The sequence below is a fragment of the Salvia splendens genome, chromosome 8 (genome assembly GCF_004379255.2).
Source record: "Salvia splendens isolate huo1 chromosome 8, SspV2, whole genome shotgun sequence".
NCBI lineage: Eukaryota > Viridiplantae > Streptophyta > Magnoliopsida > Lamiales > Lamiaceae > Salvia > Salvia splendens.
This window is the reverse complement of record NC_056039.1, coordinates 1,426,162-1,444,833: the sequence shown is the minus strand read 5'-3', so window position 1 is coordinate 1,444,833 and position 18,672 is coordinate 1,426,162. Positions and strand designations below refer to the sequence as shown.

General features: G+C 35.9%; 2 protein-coding genes across 3 annotated transcripts; both read left to right on the top strand.

Moving 5' to 3' along the window:
- The first annotated feature begins 2,407 nt into the window (after positions 1-2,407).
- LOC121743948 lies at positions 2,408-3,575 on the top strand. Its single transcript, XM_042137358.1, has one exon. The coding sequence runs from the start codon at positions 2,533-2,535 to the stop codon at positions 3,376-3,378; it is 846 nt and encodes a 281-aa protein (XP_041993292.1). The 5' UTR covers positions 2,408-2,532; the 3' UTR covers positions 3,379-3,575.
- A 7,900-nt stretch (positions 3,576-11,475) lies between these two features.
- Positions 11,476-14,845, top strand: LOC121742962 (pentatricopeptide repeat-containing protein At5g48730, chloroplastic-like). 2 transcript variants are annotated; one of them, XM_042136113.1, is made up of 4 exons: positions 11,476-11,498; positions 12,204-12,607; positions 13,563-13,969; positions 14,042-14,845. In XM_042136113.1, exons 2-4 carry the CDS (start codon positions 12,239-12,241, stop codon positions 14,718-14,720), a joined length of 1,455 nt encoding a protein of 484 aa, XP_041992047.1. In that variant the 5' UTR covers positions 11,476-11,498; positions 12,204-12,238; the 3' UTR covers positions 14,721-14,845. The 2 variants fall into 2 exon arrangements, with proteins under 2 accessions (XP_041992047.1, XP_041992046.1); XM_042136112.1 differs by lacking the exon at positions 11,476-11,498 and adding an exon at positions 11,511-11,687.
- Positions 14,846-18,672: the final 3,827 nt, after the last annotated feature.

Below are 18,672 nucleotides of genomic sequence, written 5' to 3'. Positions count from 1 at the left end.
TAGAGGTTGTAATGTACTTATATTGATTTTATATATATATATATATATATATATATATATATATATATATATATATATATATTTAGCTATTATATTAATATTGCTATTCATTAGAAAATAATACTACCAAAAATGAAAATGAGCTATTACAATTTGTATATAAACATATTTAGCCCTATTTGTTTCGGTGATCTAATTTGGTTGGGCCATCATCTTGAGGCCCAGACTATAAGCTAAACCCAAATTTGTGAACTACTTCACTTTATGCTAAAAAAAAAGATTTTTTCATCTAACTCGTTATCGGTTGATGAATGACCTCGAATAAAATTCGTCACTTTTTATTTATTTACTATTTGCATATAAATATAAATATGATTTTGAAAACCATAGTGACTATTATTTTTATCAATATGTATATAATGCTACTTTGAAAAACAAAATAAAAGGGCCCAAATTCGAATTACAAAGATTCGACTCAATCGTATAGCAATGCCGAATAAGTCGAGACAGTAAAATAATTAAAAAAGTTAGTAGTAGTATTTCTTTTGAGTAATTTATATCTTTTACTAAAAAATCATTATAGGGAGGTGGCATACAAGTCAATGTAGAAGAAGTTGTGATCCAACAACCCCGAAACTATAATTTGATGACAAAATAAAGAATCAAATGGAATCTCTAATTTGATGACAAAATGAAGAATCAAATGGAAAGAGCTACTTTAGGTAAGAAGTGGATTAGTATCTTAGTACAAAATCTCCAAAAAATGCTATGCAACGTCATGAAATTATATAGAACAGATATATATGTGTCTCATATATAGCACATAAGGAGACAATACAACAATTTAGCCAACAATTAGGAGTATATAATTGGAAGTATGAATGAAACCACCATGCACACTACTAAAACTAATGACTGTCTAACTGAGTAAGTCAAGCTATATGACTAAAATGAATAGTGGAAGAAAACTGAACAATATAAAGTTGATAACAAGACAGATATCGCAATAGATAAGAGTCTACTTTGAAATGAAATGTTTGTACAATTGAATAACAACTGGTTGATCAAGAACGTATTCCAATTTCTATGAAGATTGCTCAGAGTCACTCATAGATTCAAAAATGTGAGTATTATGATTTAAGAGTGATGCAAATTTCTTGATGTTTCTAAATTTTACTCGTTATACTAAAAACCAATTCAATCTCTTCTTCTTCTGCTTCTTTATGTGCTCATCTGAATTAGTACACTTATTTACTTTCTACTTTTATTTTACTTTTAAACTAATAATGTCATGACTTCATTATGTGCTAGCTAGTGTAAATAAATGAATAATTACTACATTTATTTACTTTTAATTTTATTTTTGAACTACTAATGTATGTGGGAAAAAAGTGGCTTTTGTTCTGTCTATGACACTGTCGCGGACCTGTAGATATACAAATGCTGACAAAATAAAATGTTAGTAGTAAGTCATTAAATTATGAGATACTACGAAATTAACGTACACATCCTAATTTCATACTCCATTCATTTCATAGTAATTGAGGTGTTTCTTTTGGTCACGAAGATTAAGAAAAATTGTGTTAGTTCATGAGTTAAGTAAATAGAGAATAAAGTGGAAAATGGAAAAGGTAGAGAGATTAAGAGAGATAAAGTAAGAGAGAGTAAAGTAGGTGTAGAGAAATATGTTGATTTTTATTAAAAATGAAAATAACTCTATTACTATTAAACATATTAAAATGACAAAATGACTCTATTATTATGGAATAAATGTTACTTGTTGTGTTAGACAATGCTATAAACATAGCCAAATTAACCAGGAATCCCTACACATAATTAATACTTATCAATATCAATTATCAATGTCACATCAAAACATTTAATTTTTCTTATCCTTATTACCTTGCAACACCTACCCTTTATTAATCATCAATGCCATCACGTAAACTCACTCATTTACTACACGATTACAAAACATTCTTTGGACTTGCTTAAAATAAGAAAATGAGCTCGATTACGTGCATAAACATATGTCCAAGATAAATATACATATAATTAAATTGATCTTATAAAAATTGTAAATAAAGTAGTAGTTCATAATTTACAACATTTAAACATTCTATTATGATGAAATTAATCGGACGACCGTACAAAATTTGCATGCAACAAATCAACACCCATCCCAAATCGCTCCGTCCTCGTGCAAACACGTGGACAGCTCGTGCCAGATAATTCATGTGGATGCCACGTGGCCCAATCAGGACCTTACACATGCCGAGAGAGAACAATCAAACGGATATGCTTGATGCTCCAACCACTAAAACTCACCACGCGACTGGACTCGCATACACCCAGTATATCCTCTTCCACCACCATCAATATAAAACCTCATTTCCTCTCTCCCTATTTTCATGCTTCGCTTCTCCAGAATATTCCCCCCTAATTCCCCTGCTTAATCCCCATTTATTATCCCAAATCCCTAGCTTTTCCCTTCAACATTCCACACCAAGTTCAATCACAAAAACTCAAAAAATGTACAGTTTGACGAGGATGAAGAGAGTGACTGATCCGCTGGATGAGAAGGTGAAGGCGCGGATCGTCGGATTCAGCAGCGGAAGCGAGCACAGCGCCGCCGCCGACACCTCCCCCAGCCTCTCCGAGCTCTTCTTCGGCTTCAGCAGCGGCGAATCGTCGCCGGAGTGCTGCTGCGGTGCCGATTCGGAGACCGAATCGCCGAGCTGCCGGAATTCTGATCCGATTACTCCGATCGCGGTGGATCGGACGGACGAGTTCAGGAACGCGCTCGCTGCCTGCGCGGAGAATGCGGTTCAGATCTACTCCTGCGCAGGATCATCGGATAAGCAGATCCTACGGAGGAATGTGATGCTGTTTCTGAGGAATTGTGGCTACAATGCGGCGATTTGCAAGACGAAGTGGCCGAGCTGCGGCGGACTCACCGCCGGCAGCTACGAGTTCATCGATGTTCTAACAACGGATCAGTCGCCGGTGCGGTACTTCGTCGATTTGGATTTCGCGTCGGAATTCGAGATCGCGCGGCCGACGATCGCCTACGAGCGGATGCTGCAGCTTCTGCCTAGGGTTTTCGTCGGAAAAATCGACGATCTGAAGCAGATTCTGAAATCGGCGAGCGACGCCGCGAAACGGTCGCTGAAGAGCCGGGGGCTCCACCTGCCGCCGTGGAGGAAGCACCGCTTCATGCAGAACAAGTGGCTCGGTCCGTACCGGCGGACGACCAACGCCGTGACGGCGTCGTTTCCGTCGAAAACGCTTTCGTTTGATGCAGGTTACGGCGTTAAGTGCCGCGTCGGATTTGACGCCGGCCGTTTGATAGCCCCCTCCGCAGCCCGTACGAGATGATTGCAGGGGAATATTAATATAATATTCCTGTATTTTTTTAGAGTATTTTAAAATATTTATTTTTGTATTTTAGTTTAGTGTCGTCGTGTAGTGTTGGAAGGGCTCGGAATTTATTTTGTATATTTTGTGGAAGCGTTATCCAATTGGTAAAATCGATAACATACGCGGCAAATGCACTTCGTGAGTGTGACGGCGTACATTAGCTATATCCCACGTGCAATTGTGTGTTTTGGATGGACCATCAGATAGATATGACAGAAGATATATTATGAGTTAAATCCAACGGTTCATATTTTTCCAAATTTTAGTTTGTCTCATTTTTTAATTTTGCCCGTTCCATAAAATTTATCCAGATTTCACTTTTTTTATCATTTTTTTCATTTTCGTCCGTTCCATATAATTTATTCCATTTCACTTTTTATCATTTTTTATAGTGAACCTCATATTCTCCTAACTCATTCTTACTCACATTTAATTATAAAACTAATATATAAAACTAGACTCACGTACCATTAACTTTTTCCAATTCATTTTTTTATTAAATTTCTTAAAATCAATGTCCAATCAAAGTGAGACAACCTTCGTGGGATAGAGGTTGTGGGATAGAGGGAGTAATATATAGGAACGGCATAAATCATAATTTCAATTGCGAGCTACATTTACAACATATCACAAATGAACAATAGATATATTTCACATACGGGAAAAATAATAAATTAATGATTTTTATCATAAAATTGTAGGACAAACGAAATTTGACTACGGATTTTTCCGTAATTTGCCCATATTTAAATTCTTAATGTAGAAAATTGCAATGAGATCCTTCCCATTTTTTGGTTTCAAAGAATTTTGATGAATTTTTTTATGAGAGAAGCTCGCATATATAAATTAAGTCCGATCACTTGAACATAACCGGCTATAACTCACGTTTATTCAGGATTTTAAAAACTATAAACTTTGTTTGCTGGATAAATTATTTTTTTAAATCTTAGTATATGGAGTATTAAAATTGAGTGATGTGATGGCACTGTGTCTCTAAGTTTTGGAATATTAAAAATTAAAGTGAAGTATTGGATATAAAGTATAAATTTATAAGTTGAGCAAATCTTATCTCCTCCTAACCTAAGTTCTTTCTCATAACGTCGGCATAAGGTTAGTACAATCAACTTTATTTTTGTCTCGAAATAAAGTACAATTAACTTTGGGTAAAATACTTTCAAAAGAAACACCCTGGATTAAATTTTACAAAATGTTTACGATGGAGTAAATGGTGGGACAATAAATACTTTAGTTCTATATTATAATTAATTTATTAAATTGATCTAACATTTTGACTGTTTATTTTAACAGAAAATGGTTATTTTGGACCAAAACAATATGTATGAGACCAAAAAGGTACCAAAACAATATGTTAGAGACCAAAAGATCACAAACTTAATGTAAATGACCTAAAAGAATTTTAGGTCAAATATAAGGGACCAACATTGGACTTTAGTTTTAATTTTTAATATGTTACTATAACCAAATTAAATATGCATCAAAGCCGCTCAAATAAGATAGGTTCTTCTAAAATTTCCTTAGTTGGCAATTTACGTCATCTTCTTCACTCAATTTCAGCTGGTAAATCTGCTCAATCCGTATGAATAGAAAGGTGAATAGAAAATTGCAGATCGTTGGAAACCAAGTTATCAATCCAACAACTCTTACTATTTACCAATATATGGGTTAGTAAATATTTAGTTTTAAAAAGCAAGCATGCATGTAGAAAATTTATGAGAAATATAGGAATTTAACAACTAAAATTGCTTAAATTCATCCAAAGACATGAAATGAGCAAAATAAATCATATGAAAATAATAAGTAAAAATCCAAATAATAGCATGCCGGAGAAAAGCGGATGGCAGTCGAGACTGTCTCGTGGCGTTGGATCGTCGGTCGTGAGAGAGAGAAGAGGGAAAGTGGGGACGTTAGGAGCTGGCCGAGAAGAAAGAGAGGTGGGGGAGAAAGGGATAGAATCACCAGGGAAGAGAGGTGGCATATAATTGAGTTCAATTTGTTATTTACTTACTTTTATGAAAATAGAAGGGAGCCCAACTCGGATTTAATTACAATTGGGCTCGTTTTGATACTTAAAATGACCCAAATAATTCCTTTGGGCTAGTTTTATATTACTTCCTTTAAATTTAATTAAATAGTTGATTCTCAATTATAAGAAATTTAAATAATTAATAAGAAATTTAAATTATTGAGAGTTAGTTAGAAACTGTTTTCCCCTTTATTTTCCAAGTGATATTCATTCATTATTTAATCAATTTATATTTTAAGTAAAAAATATTCTATAAATTTCTATATTAAGTTAATTATGTTATAATTAAGTCAATAATTTGGTCAAACATTAAGTTAAATTTGAACTAAAACATAGTGTTTGGCAGTAAAAAGCCGCAATAGACAAATTGTGTAGTTGACTCTAAAAATAAAGAGAAATATAAACACGGTGCTTTTATCACAAACTGTGGCCAAATATGTTTATAGAGTACTAGTACTAGTACTAGTACTAGTACTAGTATAAGAATTAAACCAAATGATTCATGTTCAGAACATCGCAATATGTTGCAAAGAAAGGAGTCTTAATATAGTGGTGGTGGTGGTGCCCAATGTAATTATCTCAACAAATATAAAATATCTCGAGCCATATGTTGGGCGTCACAAGTTCCTTGTTGCGAAAGGCGTGCCAAAAAACCATACTTGATTTCCTGTGTGTGTATCGTCCTCCCCTTGTCAGCAAGTATGATTAGGGTTCCTGTGTGTGTATCGTCCTCCCCTTGTCAGCAAGTATGATTAGGGCTGGGTAAATATACCGAAAAAACGGTATATCGATCGTATTGTACTGAAAAATATTGAAAAATATCGAATTTTCGGTATACTGAAATTTTTGATACGATACAATACCGTATCGTAAGTTTTCGATACAATAACAATATGAATTTTCTTATACCGTTTTATATCGAATATATGATTTATATCGATATTATCGGTATACAGAAATATATCAAAAATCAGTAAGTATTGAATTATCGATACATATCGTTTATACTGATAATAATAATAATAATATAATTTTTTAAGATTAAAAGTTTAAAATCATAAATAGATATCCATTTAATTTCAATATACCATTGAGAACGGTATACCGAAGTTCGGTACGATATACCGAAATTTTGATACGGTAACGGTATAGTTATTATCCATACCGAAATTTCTGAAATTCGATAATATCAAAACTTTCGATACGGTAACGATATGAAATTCTTTCATATCGATATTTTCGATATGATTAACGTTAAAATTTTCGGTACAATATACCGCATCGACTCAGCCTTAAGTATGATCGTGTGCAGGATAAACACACATTGCTCCTTAATGTGTAGAAGGATAGTAAAACCTATGGTATTGAACAACCAAGGGACTACATCGAGCTCCTTCGTCTCATATATCGCCGCCCTACGTTGGTAGAAAAACATCCTAAGAACATCAAACATACTGTGCACAACCACGGCGTCTGTGTCGTCAAACACCTAATAATCGATGGTTTCGATGATGACTTCGATTAAACCTCCTTCTACTGCTCTATTCATATTACTCGTGATAACACATAGGTCAAGAATCACACCGGTAACCTCTGCCGCTTCCATTTCATTAGGACTTTGCCATAGATCCATGAGGGGCCCAAAGGCACCACATCTGACAATGAGTCGCTTGGCCGAGTTGAGTGTGGCCAACTCGCCAAGCAATGCAACAACTACCATCCTCAGCTCCCGACTCCCAGATCCACTTCTTGTGGCATCGACAAACAGCTCAATTGCATCTCTACTCTTTGCAACATACTCCCTCCGTCCCACTTTAGGAGTCCCGGTCACTTTTGCACACTCGTTTTGTAAAAATCATAACAAATAGTTAAAGTGGAGAAATGGTAAAGTAAGAGAGAATAATATAGACAAGACTCTTCTCTATCTTAATCCCTCTCTTACTTTACAATTTCTCCACTTTAACTATTTATTACGATTTTTACAAAACGGGTGTTTAAAAGTGACTGGGACTCCTAAAGTGGGACGGAGGGAGTACTTCTTTATGTTATCATACTGGCATATTCTCTTGATAATGCCAACAATGTTCTTACGCAACTCTACGTCTTCGTGTTTGGCTTCTCTTAGAGCACCCACAAGAGCTTTCGCAGAATTTGGGGACTCAAAACAAGCTGCAATTCGTATATTCAGCAGTTTCTCCTCATATCCCGGTTGTTCCTGTTAAACACTCAAATAGTACTCCCTCTGTCCCACAAAGATGTCACACTTGTGGGATGATACGAGATTTTAGGAGGTTTTGTTTTGTGTGTTAAATGAAGAGAGAAAATATAATTTTTATATTAATGTGACAGCGAACTTTTTCCAAAAATGGAAATGTGACATCTTTTGTGGTACAAACTAAAAAGGAAAGTGTGACATCTTTTGTGGGACGGAGGGAGTAGTATAAAAAAAAAAATTAATCAAACTTAAAATTTTACTTAAAATTAGGGGTGAGCAAAAAAACCGGAAACCGAATATCCGAACCGAACCAAACCGAAATTTTGAAATTCGGTTCGGTTATTTCGGTTTTTCGGTTCGGTTCGGTTTTGAAAATACAAAAATTTTGGTTTTTCGGTTCGGTTCGGGCGAAGAAAAAAACCGAAAAACCGAATAACCGAATTATATATATATTCTACTAATTTAATATATTATATTATATATAATATATAGTATATTCTTTTAATAAATTCTACTATATTATATATATTATATGTATTATTAATTTTATACTATTATATATAAATATTCTATTAGTATATATAAAATAAAATAAATTACACATATATATATATATTAATATTATATTTATTTTTTCGGGTTTTTCGGTTTTATTCGGGTTTTTCGGTTTTTTAAGTTCGGTTTTTGGTTTTTCGGTTTCGGTTTTTCGGTTTTTCGGGTTCGGTTCGGTTTGGATTTTGAACTAAATTCGGTTTTTCGGTTTTGGTTCGGTTTTGACAAAAAACCGAACCGAAATCCGAATGCACACCCCTACTTAAAATTAAACTATTAGCTGCTGCTACTACTACTACATTTCCTGCATTCCCATGGTCATTCCTAGTGAACAACACACACATATAATAATAATATCGCACATAGCACAGATACGCATCACATTTATACTACGTAGTACTAAACACAATTCACAAATCACAGTTAATTACTAAATTCTTTTGCTAGAGAGAGAGAGAATTGAGAATGAACAACCACTCCTTCGTTGGACAACATGACCAGATCTTCCATTTTATTGGAGATCACAGCGTCAGCGAGGATCTCTGCGGCTTCCTTCTCCCGCCAGCTTGTCGCCATTCCGAGGAGATCCTTCATTTTCTTCAAGATCATACCCAGGAGCTCCTCCATACCAACCAAATCAAAGTCTCACAACTCTTGAAAAAGGCACTCTTTTTTTAAAAATGAATTGACTATAGCAAATGCATAAATAATACTCCCTCATTCTACAAAAAAAATAGATCACTTTGTGTATGACACGAATTTTAATGTAAAATTGGTAAAGTAAGAGAGAATCTTTCTATAAATGAATGTGATCTATTTTTTGTGGACGGCAAAAAAGAGAATCTGTGTTCTATTTTTTATGGACGGAGGGAGTAGTGAAGTACTAGTGTTTTTAGCATCAACTTCATAGGTTGTCAATAATTCACTTCTTTCGTTGTTTAACATTTTCCTCCATACCAACCAAATCAAAGTGTCACGACTCTTGAAAAATGCACTGTTTTTTTAAAATGAATTGAGTATAGTACACTAGTATTTTTAGCATCAACTTCATAGGCTGTCAATAATTCACTTCTTTCGTTCTTTAACATTTTAAGCATTGTTGAGTATGCACACATAAGAGCATCCACAACCGTGCTCTTGCCAGCGGCACGGTTGTGGGCCCGGGCGGTACTATTCATGCCTGCTCTCTGGCAAGAGCACAACACCCACAACTGTGCTCTTCCGCAAGGACGAGCACAATTAATATAAAATTCAATTACACAAAAACATTTCCATAATATTAAAATTCATTTAAAACCCACAATAAATATTACAAATGACAAATAAAATTAAACATTGCATAATTAAAATCCTAAAAATTAAAAATTACATAATTAAAATCCTAAAAATTAAAAATTACATAATTAAAATCCTAAAAATTAAAAATGACACTACTCGTTGCCGAATTTCGCCCACATGTGGTTGATTAGGTCTTCTTGTAGTTGATTGTGGATTCGAGTATCGCGCATTGTGTGTCTTGTCTCGATCCTCTGGCCAACCGTCGTATGCTCGCCTCGGCGTAGGGGAGACCTCGCTGTTGAGCTTCCGGCTTCGTCCTCGTCGTAGAAGCTAGCCGCCCTCGGCCCTTCGTCGGCTATAATCATGTTGTGTAATATAATACACGTGAACATGATGTCGGCGATATTATTCACGTACCACAGCCGAGCCGGGGCCTTCACAATGTTGAATCGAGCTTGAAGGACCCCGAAGGCTCTTTCGACATCTTTCCGCGCTGACTCTTGACGCTGCGCAAAAAGAACCCGTCTCGGGTCGTGCGGGTTGTGGAGCGTCTTCACGAACGTCGACCACCTTGGGTAGATACCATCGGCGAGATAGTAACCCATGCGGTATATATTTCCGTTGATGGTGAAGTCGATCGCCGGTGCTACACCATTCATCACATCATTGAAGAGTGGTGACGAATATAGCACATTCAAGTCGTTGTTGGATCCAGCAACGCCGAAATATGCATGCCAAATCCATAGGCGGTAGTCGGCGACCGCCTCAAGGATAAGCGTTGGGCCGCCGCCTTTGTGACCGCTCAAGTGTTGCCCCCTCCAAGCAGTCGGACAATTCTTCCACCTCCAATGCATGCAGTCAATGCTGCCAAGCATTCCGGGAAAGCCATGGACTGATTCATGAAGACGAAGCAACCGTTGGCAATCATCAGTGGTGGGTGCTCGAAGGAATTCATCCCCAAAAGCAGAACGAACGCCCTCGCAAAAATTCTTTAAACATAGGATTCCAGTGGACTCACCGATATGCAAATACTCGTCGAACATGTCGGCCGTTTGCCCAGTAGCGAGTTGTCGGATGGCACACGTACACTTCTGCAACGCCGTGATACTTTGCCGGCCGGCTGCATCTACACCTGTTTGAAAGTATTCAACACGTGCGGACAATGTGTTGACAATTCGCATGAACAAGCGCTTTGACATGGCGCCTGAAGTAATCTGCCGGAAACCGCGGCTGGTCGGCAAAGTAGTCGGCAACGAGCTTTTCGTGGGCTCCCTCCCAGTCACGATGGATGTACCGTCGATTTGATCTGGTTCGTTGAGGAGGAGGAGCAGGGGTATTCGCCGCGACATATGCTTCGTAAGCGGCACGATGTTGTTCGTAGTATTCTTGTTCTTCGCGTTCCGCTTCCGCCATAATATGGGTGAAATCCATTTGAGATTTTGAGTGGGGATGAATGTGTTGATAGTTTGTATGAGAATTATGAATGAGAGATGAATGAGAGATGATTTGATGTGATAAATGGATGATGAATGTGTGTATTTATAGATGATTTTGGGGAAAAAAATAAAAAAAAATAAAAAAAAATCAGAAAAAACGGGAAAAAAACGGCCATATTTTTGGGATTTGGAAAATATTTTTTTTTTATTTTTTAGCATTATTTATAATTAAATACCGATTTTTAAAAAAAAAATAAAAAAAAGTTTAAACACAATGGCTATGCCGTTGACGAATGGGAGCGCGCCACGTGTGCGTCCGCTGGCACGGACGTGCTCGATACATCGAGCAGCGCCGTGCCAGCGGCGCGGCTGCAGCGGCGGCGGTCCTGCGCCTTGCCAACGGCGCGGACGGCGGTGGCGTCTTTCGCCACCGCTGCGGATGCTCTAATACTCACACACTCACGATTTCTTTATTATTATATGTATCCTGAGTTAGCTAGTGCAGGTGGTTACTGGTTTTATCTTCCATCTAATTGCCCAGCTTCGATTCTTGGTCAGCAATTTTTTTTCACTTATTTTTCTCTTTTACTTGCATCTTTGTTTACTCTGCTTTATTTAATGTTTTAATTATCTTAATTATTTTCGTAGAAAGTTTAAAAAATATGCACATTTATTAATTTCCATTTTCTATAATTTCCTTTTCACTATACTTGGCGTCATCTTCTTCACTCAATTTCAGCTGGTAAATCTGTTCAATCCGTATGATTTTCATTATAATTTGATATATTATGCTCACCTCCTCCGCTCGGAAACATCTGCTGTAGATATATCTACTCTTGTCATTTGAATTAAGCTTTTCTGTGTTGAACCAGGCTTTTTTTTTGCTACTTGAATTAGGCTTTTCTATTTTTGAATTAGGTTTTCCCTTGTGATTTGAATTATGCTTTTCATGTTGCTATAATTTGTCTTTTTTTTGTGATATTGACATCGCGACATTGGAATTAGATGTTGGTAGGGATTCGAAGAGAGGGATTTTAATACCTGCTGATTGCACTCCTTCCGATTGTAGTTATTGAGGAATTTTAATCGAGTTTCATTCCTTCCAATTGTTGTTGTTGCTAATTAGAATTTGGAATTGAGAAACTTCATTTCCATATTACTATTTCCGGATACAGTAGCAATCATAGTTATTGTTGAATTTTAATCGAGTTTCACTCCTTCCTATTGTTGTTGTTGCTGATTAGAATTTGGAATTTAGAACTTCCAATAGCAATTATAGCTTAATCATCAGCCATGTCATCTCTCCCCGGCCCCACCAATCCCTTCCCCTTGTCGTTCAGCCGGCCGAACCACGCCCAATCCCGGATCAGTGTCAGCATGAAACCCGACCCGAAGCCGTCAAATGCCGGTAGAAACATGGTCACTACGGCTGAGAGGAGATTGGGGCAAGCCAAGATGAAGGAGGTGGAAAATCGAGAGAGGAAGGAGGAAACCAACAGGAAGATAGCGTCGAAAAAGGCCATTTCGATTATTCTCAGGAGAGAAGCTACGAAAGCGGTGATCGAGAAGAAGAAAGGGGGATCCAAGAGGCTGTTGCCGAAATCTGTTCTCGATGCCCTTCATGAGAGGATCACTGCTTTGCGTTGGGAGTCTGCTCTCAAGGTCTGTTGTCTGATTTCAGAACTCTCCGTTATTTGATTTCTATTTTGGTTTTGTTGTTTGGCATTAAAGTATCTAGCTTTTTGTTTGTTTCTTGGTTTTTGAAGATTTATTGGTGAAGAATTAGTGAATTGGAGATAGGAAAGTTTTGAATGTAGTTTTCTTTGGTGTGAAATATGGATTCTGGTGATTCAAGAATTCGAGTGATACAAATGGCTAGAGTGTAGCTAGTTTGGATGCAGTTGGTGTGAAACAGAGTGTGATTCAAGAATGTATGTAGTACTATTTGAGTGTGGATGGAAGTGTTTCGGCTGGATAGAGTGTCGTTTCATTGCATTCGGGTTGCCTTTGGTGGGGAATACTGCAATCGTATTATGGATGTTTTTTTTTCATATTTCAGAACTGCCCTTGATTTGATTTCGATTCTGGGCTTGTTGTTTGGTGTAAAGTCTCTACATTTTTGTTTGATTCATGTTCTTGAAGAGTTTTTGGTGAAGAATTGATGAATTGTGCTAACGTGAATGTTACATGGCGGGTGCGTTTTTTTCCTGATTATCTGTTTTGTGGTAGTGTGTGTCAGATATCGAGTGTGGGATCAATAGGAGATAGAAGAGTTTTGGATGTAGTCTTTCTTTGGTGTGAAATATTGATTCCGATGATTCAAGAAATGAGTGATAAAAATGGCTCTCGGCAGGATATGTGTGTCATGTTTGAGATATTGTGTAGTATTTGAGTTCGAAACTGTGAGGGATTGCAGTGTTTCAGCTGGATAGATTGTCGTATGTATTGCATTCGATCGCCTTAGGTGGGAAATACTGCAATCTGATGTTGGTTAGTTTGAAGTGATTCGAGAATTGAGTGAAGAAGGGGTGTTAGGAGTGATTCATGTAACTCGAGTCATTTATGAATTTGAAGACGAGAAATTTGATTCATCCGACTCTTTACATGATGTTTTCAGGTTTTTGAACTCCTGCGCGAGCAAGTCTGGTACAAGCCGTACGCTGGTATATATGTGAAGCTCATCACCATGCTCGGAAAATGTAAGCAACCCGAGATAGCTCATACCTTGTTTCAGGCAATGATTGATGAAGGGTGTGTGGCGGACCGAGAAGCTTACACTGCTCTTATGTCTGCCTACAGCCGGAGTGGCCTTTTCGATAGAGCGTATTCCATTCTCGACCAGATGAAGAAGATCCCTGACTGTCAACCCGATGTGTACACTTACTCCATCCTCATAAAGTCTTGCCTGCACGTTTATGACTTTGACGCAGTTGACTCTCTCCTCTCGGAAATGGAAATGCACGGGATCAGACCATCCACGGTCACGTATAATACTCTCATCGATGCGTATGGAAAAGCGAAGAAGTAATTATCTCTTCCTTCTTTACATTTGGTCTGTGATGTGTAGAATTCGTTTCAGTCGTTTGCTACTAACAGGTTCGTAGAGATGGAATCCGTGCTCGTGCAGATGCTCAGGCAGCCGCACTGCGAACCCGACGTCTGGACCATGAACTCGACGCTCAGGGCTTTCGGGGGCAGCGGGCAGATAGATATGATGGAGAAGTGCTACGACAAGTTCCAGAAAGCCGGAATCGACCCCACCATCAAGACATTCAACATCCTCCTCGACGCCTACGGCAAAACGGAGAACTACGAGAAGATGAGCGCCGTGATGCAGTACATGCAGCGGTACCACTACACCTGGACGCTCGTCACCTACAACATCGTCATCGATGCGTTCGGGAGAGGCGGTGACGTCAAGCAGATGGAGTTCTTGTTCCGGCTGATGCAATCCGAGAGGATCAAGCCCAACTGTGTGACTCTGTGTTCGCTCGTGCGAGCCTATGGGAACGCAGGGAAGCTCGAAAAGATCGCGGCTGTTCTGCGCTTCATCGAGAACTCCGACGTCACCCTCGATACTGTGTTCTTCAACTGCTTGATCGACGCCTACGGCCTGATGGGATGCATCGCAGAGATGAAGGGGGTGACCGAGATGATGAAGAGGCGGGGCTGCAAACTCGATAAGGTCACGTATCGAACGATGATCAAGGCGTTCTCGATGAACGGGATGACGGGACATGCCAAGGAGCTTCAGAAAGAGCTCCGTTCGATGTAGATGAGCGTTTACTTTGGATGATAATTGATTTCAAAATGTAGTTAAATATATGTAGTAGCATCATATTTTGGAGGATTGTATATAAATTGAGCTACATATTTAATTTTCAATATCGTATATTATCACCTCCCTTGGTTACATGTCAAATTAGTCGATGGTCACATTTTTTGTAATATTGTTAAATTTTGTCAAGATAAATGACTAATCATAGTAGCTGTTATTTTCACAACAATTCATTAAAAATCAAATAAAAATTACGCCCTAAGTTCGAATTTCGAAGATCCGGCCCAATCTGTGTCATGGAGATCTGACCCAAATACGTAGATCTTGCCCAAACCCGAATTGCAAAAATCCGGCCCAATTACGTATTATAGAACCATCTCAATTCAATTACTTCCTCTCTCCCTCAATTTTTTTCACATTTTGATCCAACACGGGTTTTAACGAGTTGAAAAAATTAACGGAGAGTGAGTCCTACTTTTATATATTAATTTTATAATAAAATGTTAATTGAAATGAGTAATTCAACATATATTCGACATAGTACTATTCTTTGTCTGCTACATTAAAAATAATTTTCCCAAATCTGAGGCGATGGGACAATTTAAAAAAATATCAAATTTATACTAATATAAACAATTTTTAGTTACAGAATTGACGACAATATGACAAATTTATCTCAAAAAACAAACTTTTTGTGTTTTTAGAAATTTTATTTTATTCCTATGCTTTCTGCCTCTAGAAATTTCCTCCTAGACGAAGAATTAAAAGTCGAGTAAATAATAATTCGACAATTCGTGTCCATTTTTACGTGTTTGAATTTCTCCATATTGTTTGTTTTAGGTGATAAGTAAAATTTACCTAATACGGAGTGTATTATAATAATTCCTGCTTATTCAATTCACAAAAATACGTAGCAAATTAATTTACTTTATGTTATATATGGAATATAAATAAATTAGTTGGTTAAAGAACTGTTTATACTACACCGCCCCCGGTTTTCACAAAACAATCACCGACCGCCGATTAAAATATTTCAATAATACACAAAATATAATAAGAAAAAAATAGTAGTGTGGTGATAATAATTACTTTATGCAACAATTATGCTTTTCTCTTTCACATTAAAATAAACTCCCCCAGCTCAGCATTAAGCTAAAAACACCCGACTTTTGGGGTTAATTACTAATTAGTGTCTAAGATTACCTAATTAAACTAGCTTGCTTTCGTGATTAATATAAGATACTTTGTCGGGAATTTTAAACAACTTTAGTACTTTCTCATTATTATATAAATATAATAGTATGATCATGTATATAAAGACACGACACTGTCACACTTAATTTAAATGAAACTTAGGACGCCAAGTTATTTTATGTATGGAATAATATTTTTTTGTCTTCTGTTGTCACGTTTCCAGCTTCTATTTTTCTATGCAAAATATAAAAGAAAAGAGTTAGCTTTAATTTTGCCACCACTTTTGGATTATTCATTAAAATTAAATCTGTTTTTTCAAGTGTTTTGTGTTGCGATCTGGCAATAACTTATTAGACTTTGAAGTTTCTCAATTATAATCTCACCCTAATAATTTACATCGATAACATCCCATTTTTTAATTTATGAATTTCACTCTCATCTTACTAATGTGTATCAATTTTTTCATTCAGTTTTAGAAATTCACTCACTCTGTCACTTAAAACTATAATTTTGTCTTAATGTGACATAGGCAAAGGGAACATTGACGATTTATTTAAGGTTTATAACTCCATCTCAAGTTGACAAACTGTCTAAAATGTTTGTCTTGTTATTTAAGTCACTTTCATTGTCCGGTTTATATATAATAATTTTAGTATAATTAAACCATCTTGTCGAGAGTAAAAATACATATATTCCAAATATTTTGATTTTATACAATACCGAATTATCATGTAAAATGGTGTCATTTATAGCACTTTTATGGATTCATTGCCCCCATATTGGTAATTGACCTTTTTTTAATTGTTTTAATATTAATAATTTTAAAATTTGTAGCAAAATGTGCGCGCACACACACAATGACCTCAAAATCCGTACATAGTTATTTTGGCACTCCCTCCTTCCTAAAAAAAATATGTGCGTTTGGGACGGCATGAGAATTAAGAAAAAATTAGTAAAGTAAGGGAGATGAGGAGAATGGTATGGTAAAGTAAGAGAGATGGAAGAATGATAGTTAACGTAATATTAGTGGATAGTGGGACCTATATTATTAAATTGATATAACTTTCTAAAAATTGAATGCAAATATTTTTGTGGGACGGATAAAAATGAAAAATGCATATATTTTTATGGGACGGAGGGAGTATAAAATATACCAGTAGAAAAGAGTGTTACTAATGTCATGATAAAAAATATTTTATAAAACACATTAAAAGAGTACAATAATTTTATTAAATACATTGAAACATAAAACAAAATTGAATGTGCCCAGTGCCCGGTCAGCAAGGCAAAGTAGATATATGCACTTAACTAATTTCAGTCAGCATTTATAATTATTATTGGTTGCATTTAGACCAATGGCATCCATATTTAATCCCGACAAAGTTTTATTACTCCCTATATATCTCCTTTTTAGTTTGTCCCATAAAAGATGTCATATTACTTTTATAAAAAAAGCTTCATTTCACATGAATATAAATATATTATTTTCTCTCTTCACCTAACACATAAAACAACATTTCCTAAAATCTCGTGTCATTTTCCAAGTGTACCATCTATTATGGGACGGAGGGAGTACTATTTTTTAAATGATTAGTCCTACAAAATATCACTTTTTATACACACATGTGTAAGCACAAATTAATATATATATATTCATACATATATGAGTATTTAATGCAAAAAAATGTTTATTTATCATTCCCAACTTGTATGATTTTACACAAAACAATCAACACGTGTATATACACATTATTTCCTTCATACAATTATTATATTATAGTAATTTTCATCCAATAATATGTATGTATGAAATGATGGGTTAGGTTTTAAGGTTATGATATAGCATTAGGTAGTATAGTCAATGACGCGAAATTCATGATAAATATGGGTTCAATTTAATTCACGAGGTCGGCAAATATTAATTGTTGATGTATCATTATCATAAATCCAAAAGTGCATATGTGTTTAAATAAATATTTTTGGATTGCAGAGAGCAATTTAATGCACCATGCCGGGTCAGACATGCAAACTCCTATTTTGAATTTATCTGTCACATTTTGTAATTTTATTTATTATTTCTTCAGTATGTTTATTTTTCTGCCCATAATAACTGAAATACACTGGTGCCGTGGTGCGTGGATGGGTGTATTAAATATAATAAAATATGAAATTTAGTTTAATTTTGATACTCGTGTATATAACACAACTTTAAAATGAGTTAGAAAAAACTATGAAGTGAAAAATATATGCAATTTGTTCCTTAGTTATATCAAAATCAAAATAGGATCCTTAGTTATTCAATAATTCCACTAATTCTGTTGTTCTTTGTTTGCGGAGGAGAGCATAATTGAAAATTATACTTTCACAATTCTGACATGTTTTCAAACACAATATTCAGGAATCATATTTTGTGTAATCGTATTCCAAGGAATCATAAATCTCAAGAATCATAATTCAAAGAATGGAATTATTTTCCCGGATAACTTTACTTTCCTTCCAAACAAACATGATCATAGTATCTATGTAATCCGAATGTAGTACATGGAGATAAATTAATTATCATGTATATTTGTCAGTCCATTACTTGAAAATTGAAATGTACATTTATGGATCATGACCAATTATAAGACATCTACAAGCCACTACGGATCTGAGAAAATAAAATTCGTAAAACTAGACACATAAAAGATCGTCCTTAAATAAATGTCTAACTAATAACAGAAATAAATCACAATCTAATATCGGTAGTATCTCT

What these genes read in the sequence shown, in the direction of transcription:
- LOC121743948 (XM_042137358.1), top strand. Translation starts at nt 2,533, where the DNA reads ATGTACAGTTTGACGAGGATGAAGAGAGTGACTGATCCGCTGGATGAG.
- LOC121742962 (XM_042136113.1), top strand. Translation starts at nt 12,239, where the DNA reads ATGTCATCTCTCCCCGGCCCCACCAATCCCTTCCCCTTGTCGTTCAGC. An exon ending in GTTGGGAGTCTGCTCTCAAG is followed by an intron (nt 12,608 to 13,562) that starts GTCTGTTGTCTG and finishes TGATGTTTTCAG; the next exon opens with GTTTTTGAACTCCTGCGCGA. An exon ending in GCGTATGGAAAAGCGAAGAA is followed by an intron (nt 13,970 to 14,041) that starts GTAATTATCTCT and finishes TGCTACTAACAG; the next exon opens with GTTCGTAGAGATGGAATCCG.